Genomic DNA, 17,360 nt, shown 5'->3' with positions numbered 1-17,360 from the left:
CTTTTTTTCGAGCTGGCTTTTGGCGACACTCCCATCATATGTTGGACGAATGATTCGAACTCTTTAGAGCAAAAATACGTGTGTACGATAGACAAAGCGGAGAAAGATATATGTAACAATAATTTGTTTGTAGTATGTTTTCGATAGTATAACGCATGCCTCAGTGACGTGTGTGTATCTGCCATGGCATGAGCTGCAAATTGTAGGTGTGAGGATATTTAGTTAACGAGGCTAGTTCTAAATTTAGCGTCCTAGTGGGTGAAAAAGAGTTTACATAGGTGCTTGTTGAACATTTCATTTCAGCTCTGCGTGAATCTTTATATTTAAACATTAGGTCTGGAACTCGATTTCGCGGAATAGACGAACAAAACTTGTCGGCTCTATTGGAAATTCTCCAGGATTCTTTCATCGAAAGGGTCGTAGCGGGGGCTTCGCAAAAGCGAAACACCAAGAGATATCGCTACCTCTCGTCTTATACCACACCCGCATAATTACCTAGTACCTGCATTATCCCACAAGCTCACAATGTACACCCTCACCAACATCGACCAGCACCACTTCTCCGGCCCAGAAGACGTCTACGTGCTCGAGGCGCACCGCACAGCAGCGGGCCTCGCCACCGTAGCCTCGGACCAGACGCTCTCGCTATTCAATCCCGCTCGACTCGGGGCCGGGCCCGTTACGAGCCTCAAGACTGGCCATGGAAATGTGACGACGCTGCGGGTGTTTGACGCGGCGAGCTCGTTGGTCTGCACGGCTGGCGAGAATGGCTCTGTTGGGGTCTGGGATTTGAGGCAGGGAGCGAGGGTTGCGCAGTTTCAGGGTGAGTTTGTGTGAAATGATGAAAGGGTGAGGTTGATGAGTGATGAGTGAGAATGAGAAATGAAAAGGCAAAGATGACGATGAGACATGGAAGATGATGATGAATGGAGTGGAATTTACTGGCTAACATGATGCTTCATAGCGGCCGAGGCGTCAATCTTGTCCATGGCATGCAGCGCAAACACACAAACCATTGCCGTCGGCACAGAGCTGGAGAACCACGTCGCCTCAATACACCTCTGGTAAGAAGGACCGCCACGCATATCTAGATTAAATCCCATTCGCCCAAACTCATATATATATTAAACTCTCTTGCTCTCAGGGACGTCCGCTCCAGCCCCTCCCCCAAAGCAACCTACTCCGAAGTCCACAGCGACGACGTCACCTCTCTCGGCTTCCACCCGTCCTCGCCCACGCTCCTCATCTCCGGCTCGACCGACGGCCTCGTCAGCGTCCACGACACGACCATTGCCGACGAGGACGAGCTCACCGTCCAGACGTTTAACCACAACGCCTCCATCCACGACGCCGCCTTCCTGACGCCCACGGAGGTCTTTGCGCTGTCGCACGACGAGACGTTTGCGCTGTATGACGTTGCGGAGGAGCGCACCGATGGCAATGCGACGCAGGACTTTGGGGATTTGAGAAAGGTGCTTGGGTGTCAGTATGTGGCGAATGTGACGACAAAGTTGGATGGTAGTGGTGCGATTCTAGGCGCTGGAGCGCAAGAGTATGTCTCTCTCTCTCTCTCTCTCTCTCCTTTTTTTTTTTTTTGTTATCTCCCCCTTTTTTAGTTTTCTTGTGACATGGCTAATCGTGAACAACAACTGCATTAGTAAACAAAACTTTGAGCTCGTCTTCTTGGCCAAGACGCCAAGTAATGCCTGGGCACTTGACCATGACAATAGAGTAGTCCTGCCTGGTGCTCACGGCGGCGAGATTGTGCGCTCGTTCTGCTTCTTTGACGATGAGCAGGTTGTTTTCACGACAGGAGAGGATGGGAATGTAAAGGCGTGGAGGGCAGGTAACTGAAAAGAAATGAATGTTTGAATAGATATCAAAATGGTATAAAAGTTGAGCTTTCATTTCTTTGGCATTTATAGGCCGTCTTCTGCTTGTCTTTTATCTTTTCTCTATCTTAATATGTATATATACACAGCAATTCAGCTCCCTAGCAAAAGAAGATTTATATATTGACTTTGCTCTTATCACCCCTCTTTTTCTGGTGAGTTCTGGATAACACTGGCCTAGTGGCCAGGGTTTCGCAACGTTTATGACTCAACGTTGGATCAGTTTGTAGATTGGGTGTAGCGGCCAGCTCGTCAGTCTCGCGCTGATTGAAGTAAGTCTTGGATTTGCGACCCTTGATCAAGCCTTGACATTTATTTCAGGTGGCCAACATCTCAATCCCGAGTCTGCGGTGGCTGCGCTGAATTGCAAGTATTGTTCTGTCACGGAAACGTGAAGCAGAAGGCCAAGCTTCTCCATAGCACAAAGCGCTTCAGCCAAATTTGTCGTGCTTATTCTTCACCTTAATCTCCAGCAACCGCTCATGATAATCCCCTTCCCTCCTCGCCCTCTTCAGCACCCGCACCTCATCCTCGTTCAGCCTCCGCCCAGCCGCATCTTCCAGCTCCCGGCGGCTAATCTTGGACTTCTCGCGCTCCTCCTTGGACGTCCTGATGCGAGGCTTGAAGCGCGCCTGCATGCGGATGCGCAGCGTCGTGTTGAAGGTGATGTTGTCGGCGTCGCCGCGCACGTCGGCGGGCGGCGCATTCGGCTTGGACGACGTGGATGGCTTGATGGTGATGAAGGTGTCACGAAGAGACTGGATCTGGAACGTGCCGGGCGTGTCTGCGGTGGCGATGAGGTTGAACGATTCTAGCGGGGAGACGGCTTCTGAGGTTGCCGACAGCAGACCAATCTTGTCGCAGGCGAGATATCTGTTCATTGCGCATCCACGTTAGCGGGATGCTGCTATACATAGGCAGAAGTAGCCTCGAATGTTGAATCTTGGGGGGTGCAACCAAACCACACAAACGTACCTCCCATGATGTCCCTTGAAGCGAAAGTTTTCAGTGCCGGCCACGCGATTGGCAACCCAAACCTGCCTCACATCATGCGGCTCCGCGCTGGTCGGATTGTCATCTACAATGTTCTCGATCGGCAGCGCAAACACCTTGCCGCTGGGATCGCAGGCGAGCGCAGATGGCTTGTCCGTGGGGAGCACAATCATGATCGGGCCCACGACATCGGTGACGGCATCGGCCGAGACCCAGCTATCGTCTTGGGCCTGGTCTTCGTTGTCATCGTTTGCCTTGGCGGCCACCTGCTTGCTGCTGGACTCGCCGGCGCCATCGTCATCGTTGAGCTCCGCAGCGGCGCGCTTCCGCTTCTTGGTCTTTTTGTCGCCCTTGAAGGTCAATGGCTTGACCATGATTGCTGCGATACGGTATAGCTACAGCTGCAGCTACTGGCAAAGCAGAGCAGAGTAGAGCAGAGCCAATGGGAGACGCGGCTGGCGTCGGGGCGAGCCGAAAACGCCTCGATCAGAAGGGCGTCCGAAGACCGGAAGATGATATGCTTGTTATGGCTGTAATGGGTAGCATTAAGCGGAACAGCCTTGGCTTGTTTTTTTTCAAGAGCTCGGCCTGGAGTTGAATGATTCGGGAGACGGCGAGCTCCATCTTTCGGTCCATTGAGAAGCTCTGCTATACTTGCCGCGTTACGTAAGCGAAAGTCGCAGTGAGTGCCCTTTTGGGACTTTTGGCCCTCTCATTGGCGTCTCCTCGTTTGCGTTGAGACTGGCTTCTTTTTTTTTGCCCCTCCCCCGCTAATGAATCGATATGGGCTCGGGAATGAAGCGAGCTTGAAGCTGCTAGTAATTCGGATTATTTTTTTGCTCAAGAGCGTTGGAGGAGCGGAAATGGGGCCGTTGTGGCGGCCGTTTTGGGGGCGAGGATAAACCGCGAAAAGGTGCCCTTTTTCTCGTACGATTGGGGGCATTTGATCGATCCTTTTCTTCTGCATCACGTCCATCTGGTGATATTTTTTCCTCTGATCGCCCTTTTTCTCTCCTCTACTGTCTACTTCTCACTATACACTCCATTCCTCCCGTCAGCAGCTGACATCTGCATCATCCTCATCGCCCATCGTCATCATCGTTTCAAAATGGCCCCTCTGGCACAGGCCGTGACTGTGTCTCTCGAAGACCTCCAGAATGGTATGAAGAGCCTCACGTCCCGTCATGTGCATCTACTTCTTATTTCCTACTTCGTACAAGTCGTCCGTGCCGTGCAAAAACGTCTGAACGAATCGATGGATTCAAAAGCCCACTCACACAATCCCACTTTCACAACCCGCGCCACATTTTTTTTTAACTGAATATACTCGTTCTTTACTCATACGTGCCGGAATTGCCCTGACTTACACGCGAGTCATCTAGGAAATGTCTCCTTTGAGACTTTGCAGGAAGCTTTTGGCCCTGATTCCCTTGGCATCTTAGTGGTCAAGAACGTGCCGCAGGAGTTTGCGCAGCTGCGCCATGTCGCCTTATCATATGGATCTTATTTGGGTAACCTACCCAAGGAGGAGCTAGGTAAGTTTGCTTGTTTGCTGCATCTGCCACCCTTTTTTTTTTTTTGCCCTTAGGGGAGACTATCGAAGTGGGAGGGAATCAGTAGGGGGCCAAGTTCAGGCAACTACATAGAGATGCATATAGTTTGCCAGCCACATAAGCAAAATCGCTGACCATGGCCCCTGATTTAGACAAGCTGGAAAATGCCAAAGCCAAGTATCTGACCGGCTGGTCTCTGGGCAAGGAGACGCTCAAGAATGGCCAGGCCGACACCTTCAAGGGCTCCTACTACGCCAACTGTGCCTTTTACGTCAACCCCAGCCTGGACTGTGCCGAGCCCACGGCAGAGTTCTCGCCGGAGACGTTCCCCGAGTACCTCTCGCCCAACATCTGGCCGGCGGAGAGCGTGCTCCCCGGCATGAAGCCGGCAGTGACCAGCCTCTGCCGCCTCATCATCGACGTTGCCGTGCTGGTGGCGCGCGCCTGTGACCGCTTTGCCGAGCAGGAGATCCAGGGCTACCCCAAGGGCTACCTGGAGCACGTCGTCAGCACGTCCAACACCACCAAGGCGAGGCTGCTGCACTACTTCCCCCAGGGGGCGTCCGACGCGGCGTCGACGGCGGCAGAGGGCGACGAGGACGACTGGTGCGGCACCCATCTCGACCACGGCTGCTTGACGGGCCTCACGTCGGCCATGTTCATCGACGAGAAGCAGGTCAGCCCTGCGGTGCCAAGCGCGGCGGACATTACAAGCCTCAACGGCGCCTCGCTGCCCCCTCTGCAAGAGCTGCCTGCGTCGCCCGACGCCGCGGCCGGCCTGTACATCAAGTCTCGAACGGGCGAGACGGTGCAGGTCAAGATCCCGCGTGACTGCATCGCGTTCCAGACGGGCGAGGCCCTCGAGCGCATCACGGCGGGCAAGTTCAAGGCGGTGCCGCACTTTGTGAGGGGGGTAAGGGCGAGTGTCAGCGATGGAAGGGTAGCTAGGAACACGCTGGCGGTGTTTACGCAGCCCAACTTGGGTGAGGAGGTGGACATTGAGCAGCACTTGACGTTTGGAGAGTTTGCGAGAGGTGTCGTGACGAAGAATACAGTTTCTTAGACTGATGGGGGGTTTTTTTTTTGGGTCTAGACTAGGACAATGAGAAAGAAAAAAAAAAGTTGAAATGATACGATGTAGGCATCTGTGGTGTGGTAAAAATGCTCTCTACTCTGCCTTGGCTGAGTGATACCAGCAAGAAGCCGGGTCAATATCACCATCAGATATCATATCCACCCCCTTCTTGAATATCCAACATCTCATATCCTACATGCTATTTCCCATGGTTCGATAGTCCACGTCACATATCCCATTCCAGTCACAAACACACACACGGACATACCCAAAAGAGCACGCCTTAAAAATTCCTTGTCTCAGCCTTGAATATCTTTTCATGCTTCGCCGCTGCAGCCGTCGCTCTGGGTGCTTGGCCCCAGTCCAGAGCTTGCCCAAAAAACACTGAGCCTCACTTGAAAGAGAAAGAGAGAGAGGGAGAGCGAAAATAGCTTCGGCCAACTTGAATTGTCCGCTGTACGCCTCACCTGGACTAAGAGTAGAGTCACCGTCGTACACACACGCGCGCACACATTTATACCAAGGCAACGTTTCTACCATGCCCTTGCATGCAAGGCAGCACTTTTCTGCAATGACTCCTGCAGGTCCGCTGCAGCCTGGATCCAGTAATTTACTTATTTATTTTTAATATATTTTTTTCCCCCAATTATTCTTTTTTATTTCCTTTTGGAAAAAAACAAACCCCCCCTCTTGTGAAACTACAAGGGGATAGTGTAGCCGTACCACGTGGTGAAGAGACATGGAATCAAAACACTACCCAGTTCAGGTAGCATTCGCTGGGCTGGGGAGTCGTAGTAGTATTCCGACGGGTAGTACGTCACCATTCGATTTATGAGATATGCGATACATGGGTGCCTGGACTATCTTTTTTTCTTCTTCTTTCTCTCTTTTTGTTTTGCGTCGTTTCGGTCTGGAACAACAGCCAGCCAGCCTCGTTTTAGCCCCCAGTCATATGATGCGTCGAATCAAAACGACAAGCCGGGGAGGGAAACAAAGACGTCATTTCTGCAGCGTAGACGGACAAGGGGAGAAGGAGAAAAAAAAAACAAATAGACTGGAACAGGGGGGGCAGAGAGAATCACCAGCGGCGCGTGAACCCTGAATGGGGCCTAGATCTCCAGCTCGATGCGGCTTAGCAAATAGTCTCTGTTCTGGGTCCTCTTTGCTTCCCTCCATCTCATCTGCTTATCAACCTTGCCTGGGCAGCCATCTGCGCGATCCATCTACCGGTAAAAAAAAGAAAAGGGAACAGTATCATACCATGGCGGTTGCTGGTTTATTTTTCTCCTGCCGGGCTTTTGCGGGAAGAGGCACACACAAGCGGGGCCAACGCCGCTCCGTAGAGGTAGCATCGAGACCCGGATTCGAAGTTCAGCTGCGTGCAGGGGATCAGCTCTGCTCGGTGAAGGCCGGGCAGACACGGGCAGTTGGAGAGGGAGGGGGCCGGATGTTGGCATTTTGCGCTATTGGAGGGGACCCTGGAAGAAGATGGGACGAATAATATCCATGGAGGGGGTGAACGGCAGAGAGGAATGGATCCGACCAACAGGGCAAAGAAAACGAAAAAGATCAATAGATTGCCGCGGAGATGGTTGGCAGTGGAGGATTGATAGCGGCAGTTGCGGAGGGATAAGGAAAAGTGGAAGAGAGATACTGTAGAGAGAGAGAGAGAGTGTGTGTGTGCGTGGGTGTAAGTGGGTGGAATGACTAACCGCTACTGGAGCTTTGTTGCCTGGAAGCGCAAGGCGGCGATGGGCTATGCTGTGACTGGATGACATCAACAAGTACAAGCAGCTATCAGCTGCGAGAGGCAAACCGAGCAGCCGCTGGCCACTGCTCTGCTCAGCTGATGCGAACCGAAGCGAGCTCGTGTCCAGCCCTGGAAGAATGAAGAATGAAGAATGAAAGAGAAAAACTCACAGGCACTTGGCACATAGTTACTTGGTCCTCGCTCTGCACTCTTTGCTCCCCCAAGAGCTGACCCTTCCAGCTGCAGATTAGCCCCACCCAGACGCCAAATTTAGAAGAAAACGAGAGACAAAAAGCAGGGCAGCTTGAAGAGACAGAAGGAAAGAAAGAAAAAAACTCAAGGGAGAGAAACACCTGCATGATGGTTCATGCTACCTGTGCATGGCCCGATCGGGCTATTATTTCCATGTCCCCAATACAGCCTTACCCCTTCCCTTCCCGCAGCCACTAAGCCCACCGCGGGAGCTAAACAGCGGCCAACAGGCGATTGCGACGCCCGCCCTGCGAACCAACATCGCTCCCGGCTATTGCCGCGGCCAACTGCTTAGTATTCTGGCGCATCTCATCTCGCCCAAGTAGCCGCAGCAAGAAGCGAGCATCGTCAAGAGGCCGAGCACAAAAAAAAAAAAAACAGAGTTTGCGCCAAGACGGGCGGTTGGGCGTCATTTCATGCGGCCGCCCGCTGTCACTCACCCGGCTCCGGCATTCTCTTCTTTGCGGCCTCAATCCTTCCCGTGATATGATGCCCTTGTTTGGTCCAACGCACCCAGCGCGCGTCTGGTAACTCGTATCGTAACATCGTATGCATCTGTTTTTTTGGGTGCCACAAAAAGTAAGTCTAAGCGCGTTCAAGATGAAAAAAAGAATAAAGAAAAGAACGTTTGTTTTCGTGCTACTGACTTACATGTGTCACTATGGCTAAGAAACGATTCTATCTATAGCGATCTGTGCTGCCTCATTGGCTCTTAATGCTTTTACTTGTTTTATTTAGTATCTCTCTGTGATACCCAATCAGCAAACGGTGCAGAGCAGAGGGAGAAAGAAAAAGAAGAAGAAAAATACGACGAGCAATACGATGGCCATTCCCTTGGCGGCAGCTCGGCGGATGGGGCTGAGACGCAGGGCAAGGGAGGGACCTGAACCTTGCATCTGGGAGCGGCTGATCTGATGACGGTGATGCAAGTGACACCTGGTGGTGGGGAGTGGGACAAGCAGACGCGCGCAGCTGCGGTTGACCGAGTGTGTAGCAAGGTGAAGGGGATCTGGTCTAGTCAATGGACGCCTGGGATTGGATAATCGTCGTGTGGGCTATGAATTCGACTAGTAATTCAGTATTACTGAGGTTTGGCTATCGATTTTTTTTTTTTTGTGTTCTTGTTTTTAGTCTTCATCATTTTTGTCTTGTCGAACAGATAAAAAAAAAAGTGAGCAAAGCAAGCAAAACATGGAGGGGGCGTGTACCGCAGGATGATGGATGACTGGATTCACCTTCGTCTGAGCGCATGTCTCTGCTTTGTCTTGTCTGCCTGTCCACCTTTGTCCACTTATCTCCATTGGCCAACTAATAACATCCGCCAATTCAATCTAAATATATTGCATCCAGCCCTATGCTAGCACTCCAGCCAAGGCAGCATTTATGCACAAGTTGCATCTCGCCATCGGTCACATTACTCTTGCATGATCAAAATGTATTTGTAGGGCAAGCATTATCTTACATGTAAGGTAGGCAGGTAGGCAGGTAGGCATGCAATGCAATGCATGTGCCTGAGCCAAAAAGGGCGAGGCATTAAAACAAAGTTTCAGACAGATTCCTTCTCTTTCTTCACAACTTTTTTTTTTTGGGGGGGGGGGGGGGGGGGGGGAAGTAGGGTCGCACACATGATATAAATAAAAGTATGAGACATTCTAGAATTTCCCTTTTGAGCCGGATGACATCGATGATGACCACTGATGACACGGCCGTTTGGCTCTGACACTAAAGTAGCGCAGGGCTGTTTTCTTCGTATCCAGGACTTTGTTCAACTCGAAGCAAAGCAGTTGATACTACATCCCCTTTCCTACATTTTCCCTTTTTTTCTTTCTTATCCCAAAATTCTCATAAATAATATGCCAAATACCAATGCCCAGAAATAATAATTGTAAAAAAAAAAACAGACCCCAAAATGCCAATGACCAGCCCCTCGGTGAAAACCAAGCTAGGCCCCACGGCCGGTTTCCCAATCGGGTAGCATCCTTTCCGCCCTCACCTACACTGACCTGACTCTTACACACACACACACACAAACGCTCAGCCCAGGCATCATTCCCCATAATGGCCGTCCAATCCTTCCCTGTCCCTGCCCAGTCCAGTGAACGCAAGGCGGCCAATCAGCCATCCAGATCATCGGATACTTTTCTGTCCCCCCCTACATCCCAGCCCCAGTCCTCAGCCCCAGTTACTGGGCCTTACGCTCACGCCCATGCTCCCTCCCTGCTGGGAGTCCTCGTGAGGGAATATAGGCCTAAGAAGAATACTACAAAATGATATTTCTACCAATAGGCGCCCCAAATTGGCCATTGACCTATTTAGGATACCCAAAAAAGAGGAAATCATGGCGCTCGTCCATGGGTTGGTACACGCCCCCTCCCTCTTTTGCATCATCCCCTTCGTGCTAATGCAGGCCAAACCACATGGTCTTCTTCCCTGACTCTTACATGGGGCTGTTTATTTTCTTCCTCTTACCTGATCTCGGTAAATTCATCATTCTTATCGACTAGCATGGTTCATATCGATGCTGAAAATGACTGAAAAAGAGTAGAAAGCCTATAGTGTTCAGCTGCTCATGTACATAGCCTCGATCAACCGTTCCCCGATGCGGGAACCCAAGATACTAGTCCCGTCCTCCCACAGCTTTGGCCAAGCGAACCATCCCTACCGTGCCCTACCATGACGCCCCAGTGGGAAGAACTTGTCATCGAGTTAGGCATCTTTCTTCTCTTTTGTCCGTGAGAAGTGATGGCCGAGGGGGGGGAGGGGGCGCTGAATGTGGGAAAAACTTTGGGGGCCCAAAAATCTCAGCTTTACGGCAGTGGGCAGGATCGAGCCAGCCAGTCCGACGGTGGCCTCATAGACATCTTTTTGGAGCTTTGTTGCGCCCCATAGCCTCACAGGCAAGGTGGCTGTTTGTGCTAGTTTGGCGATGGATGGATTCAGCCTCTTTGCTAGACCCGTTTGTCTGGTTCATGTATGTTCATCTGATGTAGATAAATATGCCGTTGCGTTGCTGTTTTCCTGGTGGCATCCCATCATTCACCATTAACAAACGGACAACGCAACAAGCCCACAGCACTCAATATATACACTCGATATATATATCAGACTTGTTGAATAGACACTCTGCTTCCTCTTACTTACATCAGACGTCTTCAATAAGCACTCTATTTCCACTTACAAGACATTTTTGAACATCAATTCTTCTTGGATACACAAGATGAATCGTTTGGACGTCATTCCGTCCTCAGCATCTCACCTCGGCGTGGTCGAGCCTGTCTTCACCGAGCCCCATGTCTCATTTCCATTCCCTTACCACTTCCTACTCCTTTTGCTTCTAATAGCCCCCCTGCTTCACACATATCGTGGCCGCAAAGGTTATAGCGAGAAGCCTCTCTCAGTCAAGATTGTCAAGACTATATCATGGTTGAGATACAAACTCTACTCGTTTGTATACAATGCCATTCTCAACTGCGCCAGGCCGGTACTCTCCATCAACATCTTCCCACGGAAGATTGTTGTCACAGACCCTTCTATGGAAAGTGTCCTATCTAGGCATACTTCCGAGACAAGTCTTGCCAACGTTATTTTCTTGATTGGCCGCCGTGTATTCGGCTTGAGCGACTCTACTATCGAGGCCATTGGAGGCTATGATCCTCGCCCAATCCACGTTGGCGAGTTCTCATCTGCGAGCAACGCCAGGGCCCTCCTTGCAACAATGGCTGAAACCACAGGCCAGAAACTTCAGAGCCAACCTGATGTTCAGGAAACTGAACTCGGCCCTTGGCTTTTCAAGCTCACCAGCTCGGCTGTCGCCAGCGCCCTTTGGGGACCTGAAAGCCCTTGGGTTGTAGATGAGGAGTTTCAGAACCAGTTCATGGAACTCAGCGGCTCACAAATGACTCTTCTAAGGCCATTTTCGAAGTACACCGCCAAGGTAGCCCACAAGGCCAGAACATTCATCATCGACAGACTGCAAGCCTCTCACGCCAATAACCGAGCATCAAGGGTCCGACAGATTGCACACCGAATCAATGCTGTCGTCATGTCCGACCCCGAGTGGGAATCCAATAAAGATTATTTCAAAGTTGAACTGCTCACATCGCTCGGCCTGATGGTCACTCCCAGCACCATGGCAGTCTGGATGATCCGTCATCTGCTCTTGCGTCCTGATCTCTTCGACAGAGTCATCAAGGAAGCACGAAACCCGAATGCTCTTGATGAAGAAGGCAACATCGACTTGACTCGTATCCGAGAATCATTCCCCTTCTTGGCTGCATGCTTGTATGAAACTCTACGATTACACATGACAGCAATTCCGCGTGTGGCAAAGGCCGATTTCGACGTCGCGGTGCCCAACTCACAGCCCATCCAGCTGAAGTCGGGAGATCTCATCTACCTGGCCATGTCCTCATTCAACAGGAACACTGAAACCTGGGGCCCCGATGCTTCCACTTTCTCACCCGAAAGGCTGCTAAACAACTCTGGCAACCTCTCTGCCTCCATGGTGCGAAAGCTAAGAGTCTTTGGCGTGGCGGGCAACCTGTGCCCCGGAAGAAAAGTCGGGTTCGAGACAATCTTGTATGTGGTCGCCAGTGTGCTGCGGGGTTTTGACATTGAGAATCCTCGTGGCGAGAGCGAGCTGTACCCTGAGCCGCGAACTGAAGACGGATTTGGCATTGGCTTTGAGCGATGTGCCAACGATATCAACATCAGACTGAGGAGGGTGGCATAGCGACATCAAAGTTTTGACTGAGTGGAGGGTAAATGATGGAATGCATGTTGGAAAGCTATGTTGTATGATTATTTTTTCTTTTTCTCTTTCTTTTGTGGATTTTCTTCTTCTTCTCTTTTCATAGACCTTTGACACTTTGATGGGCAACCACAGCGATGGAATCAAGAGAGCCTGGAGCTCACGACATTGGATGTACGATAGAAATAGCGAGCGTTGTTAGATTGACACCATTGACAGCTGGTCTTGTCAAAATAAAGCTACTACTTTTTTTTTCCCCTCGAAGCATCTCTTTTCTTCTTCTTTTTCACCAAAGTAATCTATTTTGTGAAATATTTAGCATCAGCGCGTAACCATTTGAGCAGCGAAACATACAGAAGCCGCCGCCAACTCTCCGCCGGAAAGCTATTTTAATGCTTGTTTGTGCATGACAACATTGAAATCAGATGAAAGATAGCCCGATCAATGCCGCATTCAAAACCCAATGGTTCATAAACTTGCCATATGTTGCTGTCAAAGCTCTGTAGCGGATGACTGGAATTATGCAATCGCACGCAATCACACGCCATTCGCGCTGGTCGTAACCCATCAGGTTGCCCCGCCATAGTCAGAGGCAGGTACGCCCGACGCCCGTGGATGAAGCCTCTTTGACATCACCCTGCACATAAGCATGTGGCAGGTAAGATGGAGGGGCTGAGGGGTAATTGCCAACAGCGATTTGCACCCCCTCGCTCAACTCTGAAGAATCAATATCATCTTCTTCTCCCACATCCTCGAAGCTCTACAATTTCAACGCTGTTAGCAGCTTCAACCGCCAATTGATCAATCGACATTAATCAACCGCTACCCAAGCGACACGATACCAAAGCAACACAACACCAAAGCAACACAACCCACAATGGCTGTCCCTCCCAAGTTCGCCGGCCACAAGCTCGAATTCGCCCCGCCGACAGCTTCAAGCTCGTCCGTCCCGCGCGCAACTCATACTTTTGAGCTCTACCTCGACTACTGCTGCCCATTTTCCGCCAAGATTTTCAAGAATCTCACATCCCAAGTTTTCCCAGCCATTCGCGAGAATTCCGTCTGGGCCAACAGCCTCACCGTCGTCTTCCGCCAGCAGGTGCAGCCATGGCACCCGTCTTCCACGCTGATGCACGAGACCGGCCTCGCGGTGCTGCGTCTGGCTCCCGAGAAGTTCTGGGCTTTCAGCGGCGAGCTGTTCGCGGTGCAGACCCAATTTTTTGATATTTCAGTGGTTGGAGAAACCCGCAATCAGACGTACCGTCGCCTGGCTAAAGTCGCCGCCAAGGTTGGCGTCAGTGAGGATGAGGTCTATAAGCTGTTGGCCATTCCCGAGAAGGCTGGCGAGGACGGGTCGCTGAACAATGGCAACGCCGTGACCAACGACCTGAAGGTGGTCACCAAGATGAACCGCCTGGTGGGCGTCCATGTTACTCCTACAGTAGTTCTTGACGGCGTCGTTCAGGATACTAGTTCCGGCTGGACGCTGGATCAGTGGAAGGAGTTTTTTACCAAGAACATTGGGTAGGAGAGTGAAGGTGAGATGCACATAGAGATGGTAGTGTACTGAAAATCATATAAAGAGGCATTATTATTTTTGAACAATTTAAATAATTAACATGACTTTGAGAAATCCGATTGAAGCTTTATAAACGAGAATGCAATGATAGAGCTACCTGTTTTAGTGGCAGTTCCTTTTTTATCGTTATCGCGGGGTGGACCGATCCGGGGTCCTCCAACTAGCCTGGAGCAAAAACGCCGTTCATCGACGTCAGCCACAGCTTAATTGAGCTCTTGATTCCGACGACAACTCATAGCCCAACATGTTCTCTCTGAGATTATGTAGTAAAAAGCCATTCAGCCCATTCACCAGCCTCTCGTCGCCATCCGGCATCATCAGTCGGCAAAATCTCCTCCGAGCTCGCCACCTACCACCCATTGAAAGCAGATGTCTCTTCCGGCGATGCTACGCCCAGCTACCCAAAAAGCCCATCTCAAAACCGAATCTCTCAGCGGCTGAACAGGCCAAGCAGCAGGCAAAAGCCGCTGCTGCCAACGTTGGGTCGAAGCATTACGGTAACCATCAAATTGAGCGTCTTCTAGTATGAGACACACCTGCTAACGATGATGAATACAGATATTGCGGAGAGGCTGCTCATCTATCATGCGGGTACGGGGAGGATAACGTTCCTGGCCATGGTCAAGGTGACGACGTTGTTCCTCGGAGCGTTTTTTACCTTTGTTGTTGTTCCGGGATATATCAAGGCTGAGAAGCCAGAGTGGGAGACTGTGGGAGGTGAGTTGCTGTGTTATTTTACAAAGTGCAATTTCCGTTCAAGCTGTCAGTGGCTGTTGAGAATTTATAAACCACATCTTAACATCTTTTCAAACACGAAAAGAGGTTATACTGCCGATACTAGCCCTTCATGTTTTCTCATTCTTTCATCTCGCCAATCTAAGCGCATCTGAAATGCAACTAACTTTCCACCAGTTGCTCTCTGCGGCCTCATCCCTCTCATCTTCGTTGCATACACAACATCCCCCTTTGTCACTCACATCTACATCCACCTCCCTCCAGCCGCTCGCACCAGCCGCCCGGTCCTCGAGCGCTTCATCCACGGCGCCCTCCCCCCTTCGACGGAGCTTACCCTCACGACCATGAGCGCCATTGCAAAGCCTCGCTACAGCACCATGCAAGCAGGCCATCTGCGTCCAGCAAAGCGGCGCTTCGGCATCGTAAACTACGTGCGAGACGCTGAGGACGCAATGGTGGAGAACGAGACAAGGAAGTGGTACAACTTGCGGGCCATGACCAAGTTTGGCGTGCAGGAAGTGAGAACGGAGAAGAAGAGGGTTAAAGCAAAGAAGAGCAAAGACTTGACGGAGGCGTGGATTTGGGATGCGTTGAAGGATAAGATTGAGAAGAGGGCGGCCGTTTAACTCTAACAAGGCGTTGTAAGAGTTTTATGTACAAACGTTAAATTGTGAAATTATATTGTATATCAGTGATAGAATTAAAGCCATAAATGATGGCCACTCGTTGTAACTACAAAACTCGTATTATCATCTCATAGCATCTCGTTGTAAATCCTTTTTTTTTTCCCTCTTGCAAGTCCATGACAGTTTACATCTATCATTGTCTATCAAAGTTACCACCAAAAGGCTCACATTGCCATAAAATATCCCAACGCTCAATCTCACCTATCCACCCAAAACCCATCAAGAGCCCAAACGCTAGAAACAAAATGAGTAACATGTCCGTGTTCTCCATCAACGGGATGTCACCCGAGCCGCATAACCGTCTACAGTATACTCCATTTTCCACCGCCCAGTTGGCCCAATGCCTTGGTTATTCTTAGTTAGCAGTAGCAGTGCTAAGTTGTTAGTCTGCGGTGAAGCTCGCATTGTCCGTTGTAGAATCTGGGGATTTGCCGATTTCGATCTGCCTGATCTTGCATGGACGAAGGCTTTTTCGCCCAAGCTCGATTCGGTGGAGTTGTGATGCTCTAGCTTCAACAGACAAGGCTGCAACCTTTTCACTGTATGATTTGCGAAGTTTGTAAAAGCATCTTAGCACAATCATCACGCAACCTCTCACTATTATTATTTTCCTCTTCCGTCTTCTTAGTTTCTTTGCGTTTGTTTTTCTGATACCCCGCCAAAACCCCCCAGTCTGCCAAGACTCCCTCACCTCTCTTCCTTCACCTTTGTTTTGCAGCGTTCCCCGTTTCCAGGACCGACGCTCACCTGAGTCTGAGTCACCCGGTGCAACCCTAAAACAACAGCAGATGAGACACGTATCTACCCAGCATGTAATACTCCGCACTTTGTAGAGACCGAGGAAAACAAAAAAAAAAAAAGCGAGGAAAATGAAGAAAAATATCGCAGCCCAGCGCCTCATCACACCATCCCGGCGCCTCATCCCCTTCCAGCCCAGCCAACATCGCTTTCCCTTGCACCCCTGTCTTTCTCCGTCTTCTTGGCTCTCTCACATGTCAAAAGCGTTTTGTCTTCTTTTTGCTCTTCCATCTCGTAGATCCGCAGCGAAATCCAAGCCACACCAAAAAAAGCCTCGGCATTTCGCGGCGCACACCCCCCTCCCCCCTCGCTCCCCAGAAAAAAAAAAGAAGCCATCTATTAGCATCATTCTACACACACTGTGGCGATGTATCCCATCTTGACCCGTGCTTTATTGCTACTAGTTGGCGCGCCAAATCCTCGTCGGCGTTATCACGCATATGCATGCACATGCCGTACATACATATGGCTCCTCCAAAGCAATGCAGAAGCTGCAGTAGTTCTTTTCTTCTGAAAAGGAAAATACGGAGCAGCAGCATATTATCCAAACAGAACCAACCGCGTCAACAACCATGGAACAGTTCCCACACTGTTTTATCACACCGCATAGTCTACATAGTCCGTATACGCGGCCATGTATGTTATTATGTAGTTGGTAATGGCTATTAACAATAAGCCGCAGATAGAAACACAAATACTACGACTAATAAAATGAGCGATAGCACCAATGCTAGAACCGCCCACACCTCCTTCAGCAGAGGCATCTGTTGCTTAGAATCCACATCAAATATCAAAAGTACATGCAAGAGAAGAGGGCAGGAAAAAAAAGTCAAATATTGTTTCCATATAGCCTAATATAGCCCAGCTGACTCTAAACGGCAAAGTAGTATATTGTTCATCTGGCTTGGTTGAACATTCATCCATTCGAAATAGGTTCAATTATGAACCATCAAGCAACAAAGTCACCTATTAACATGTATCATATATAAAAACATCAGCAGAGCTTACAAGCTGTAAAACAATTCATTGAAAGTAGATTACATCATTGCTAAAACAACATTGAATACCTCACAATGCCTCATAACCATACATGTATCCCTCAAAGCAAATAAAGTAAGCCTATATATGGCTAAGTGTTTTACCGCCCTTGTTTCCAAATATATCCGCCACATCACGACCCAGGTCCCAACAAACAACTACTCGTAGGATTCAATACCACCTCATGTATGCATGTACGGAACGTGCAGATATAGGTATTTTACCCATATATACTCCGTAACTCCATTACGAGCCCAAT

General features: G+C 50.1%; 7 protein-coding genes across 7 annotated transcripts; 5 read left to right on the top strand and 2 right to left on the bottom strand.

Moving 5' to 3' along the window:
• Positions 1-525: 525 nt before the first annotated feature.
• TrAFT101_005925 (uncharacterized protein) lies at positions 526-1,854 on the top strand (the record flags this gene model as incomplete). Its single annotated transcript, XM_024900240.2, has 4 exons — positions 526-823; positions 965-1,064; positions 1,145-1,552; positions 1,659-1,854. The coding sequence occupies 4 exons, from the start codon at positions 526-528 to the stop codon at positions 1,852-1,854; spliced, it is 1,002 nt and encodes a 333-aa protein (XP_024760439.1).
• Positions 1,836-3,478, bottom strand: TrAFT101_005924 (uncharacterized protein). Its single transcript, XM_024909837.2, has 2 exons — positions 2,868-3,478; positions 1,836-2,765 (listed from the first exon to the last, which is right to left on the bottom strand). Exons 1-2 carry the CDS (start codon positions 3,257-3,259, stop codon positions 2,324-2,326), a joined length of 834 nt encoding a protein of 277 aa, XP_024760438.1. The 5' UTR covers positions 3,260-3,478; the 3' UTR covers positions 1,836-2,323.
• A 186-nt stretch (positions 3,479-3,664) lies between these two features.
• On the top strand, positions 3,665-5,557 carry TrAFT101_005923 (uncharacterized protein). Its single transcript, XM_024908173.2, has 3 exons — positions 3,665-4,045; positions 4,268-4,420; positions 4,591-5,557. Exons 1-3 carry the CDS (start codon positions 3,994-3,996, stop codon positions 5,499-5,501), a joined length of 1,116 nt encoding a protein of 371 aa, XP_024760437.2. The 5' UTR covers positions 3,665-3,993; the 3' UTR covers positions 5,502-5,557.
• Positions 5,558-5,796: 239 nt separating this feature from the next.
• On the bottom strand, positions 5,797-9,493 carry TrAFT101_005922 (uncharacterized protein; the record flags this gene model as incomplete). Its single annotated transcript, XM_066127614.1, has 3 exons — positions 5,797-5,882; positions 7,434-7,496; positions 9,469-9,493. 3 exons carry the CDS (start codon positions 9,491-9,493, stop codon positions 5,797-5,799), a joined length of 174 nt encoding a protein of 57 aa, XP_065983727.1.
• A 1,239-nt stretch (positions 9,494-10,732) lies between these two features.
• TrAFT101_005921 (uncharacterized protein) lies at positions 10,733-12,247 on the top strand (the record flags this gene model as incomplete). Its single annotated transcript, XM_024908172.2, has 1 exon — positions 10,733-12,247. One exon carries the CDS (start codon positions 10,733-10,735, stop codon positions 12,245-12,247), a length of 1,515 nt encoding a protein of 504 aa, XP_024760434.2.
• Positions 12,248-13,142: 895 nt separating this feature from the next.
• On the top strand, positions 13,143-13,793 carry TrAFT101_005920 (uncharacterized protein; the record flags this gene model as incomplete). The annotated part of the gene is made up of 1 exon (XM_024905609.2): positions 13,143-13,793. The coding sequence occupies one exon, from the start codon at positions 13,143-13,145 to the stop codon at positions 13,791-13,793; it is 651 nt and encodes a 216-aa protein (XP_024760433.2).
• Positions 13,794-13,974: 181 nt separating this feature from the next.
• On the top strand, positions 13,975-15,341 carry TrAFT101_005919 (uncharacterized protein). The gene is made up of 3 exons (XM_024901926.2): positions 13,975-14,341; positions 14,403-14,561; positions 14,757-15,341. The coding sequence occupies exons 1-3, from the start codon at positions 14,089-14,091 to the stop codon at positions 15,203-15,205; spliced, it is 861 nt and encodes a 286-aa protein (XP_024760432.2). The 5' UTR covers positions 13,975-14,088; the 3' UTR covers positions 15,206-15,341.
• The last annotated feature ends 2,019 nt before the right edge of the window (positions 15,342-17,360 follow it).

This window comes from Trichoderma asperellum, chromosome 3 (genome assembly GCF_020647865.1).
Source record: "Trichoderma asperellum chromosome 3, complete sequence".
Taxonomy (NCBI): domain Eukaryota; kingdom Fungi; phylum Ascomycota; class Sordariomycetes; order Hypocreales; family Hypocreaceae; genus Trichoderma; species Trichoderma asperellum.
Note: the sequence above shows the minus strand (reverse complement) of the source record. Positions and strands in the feature narration are given on the sequence as shown.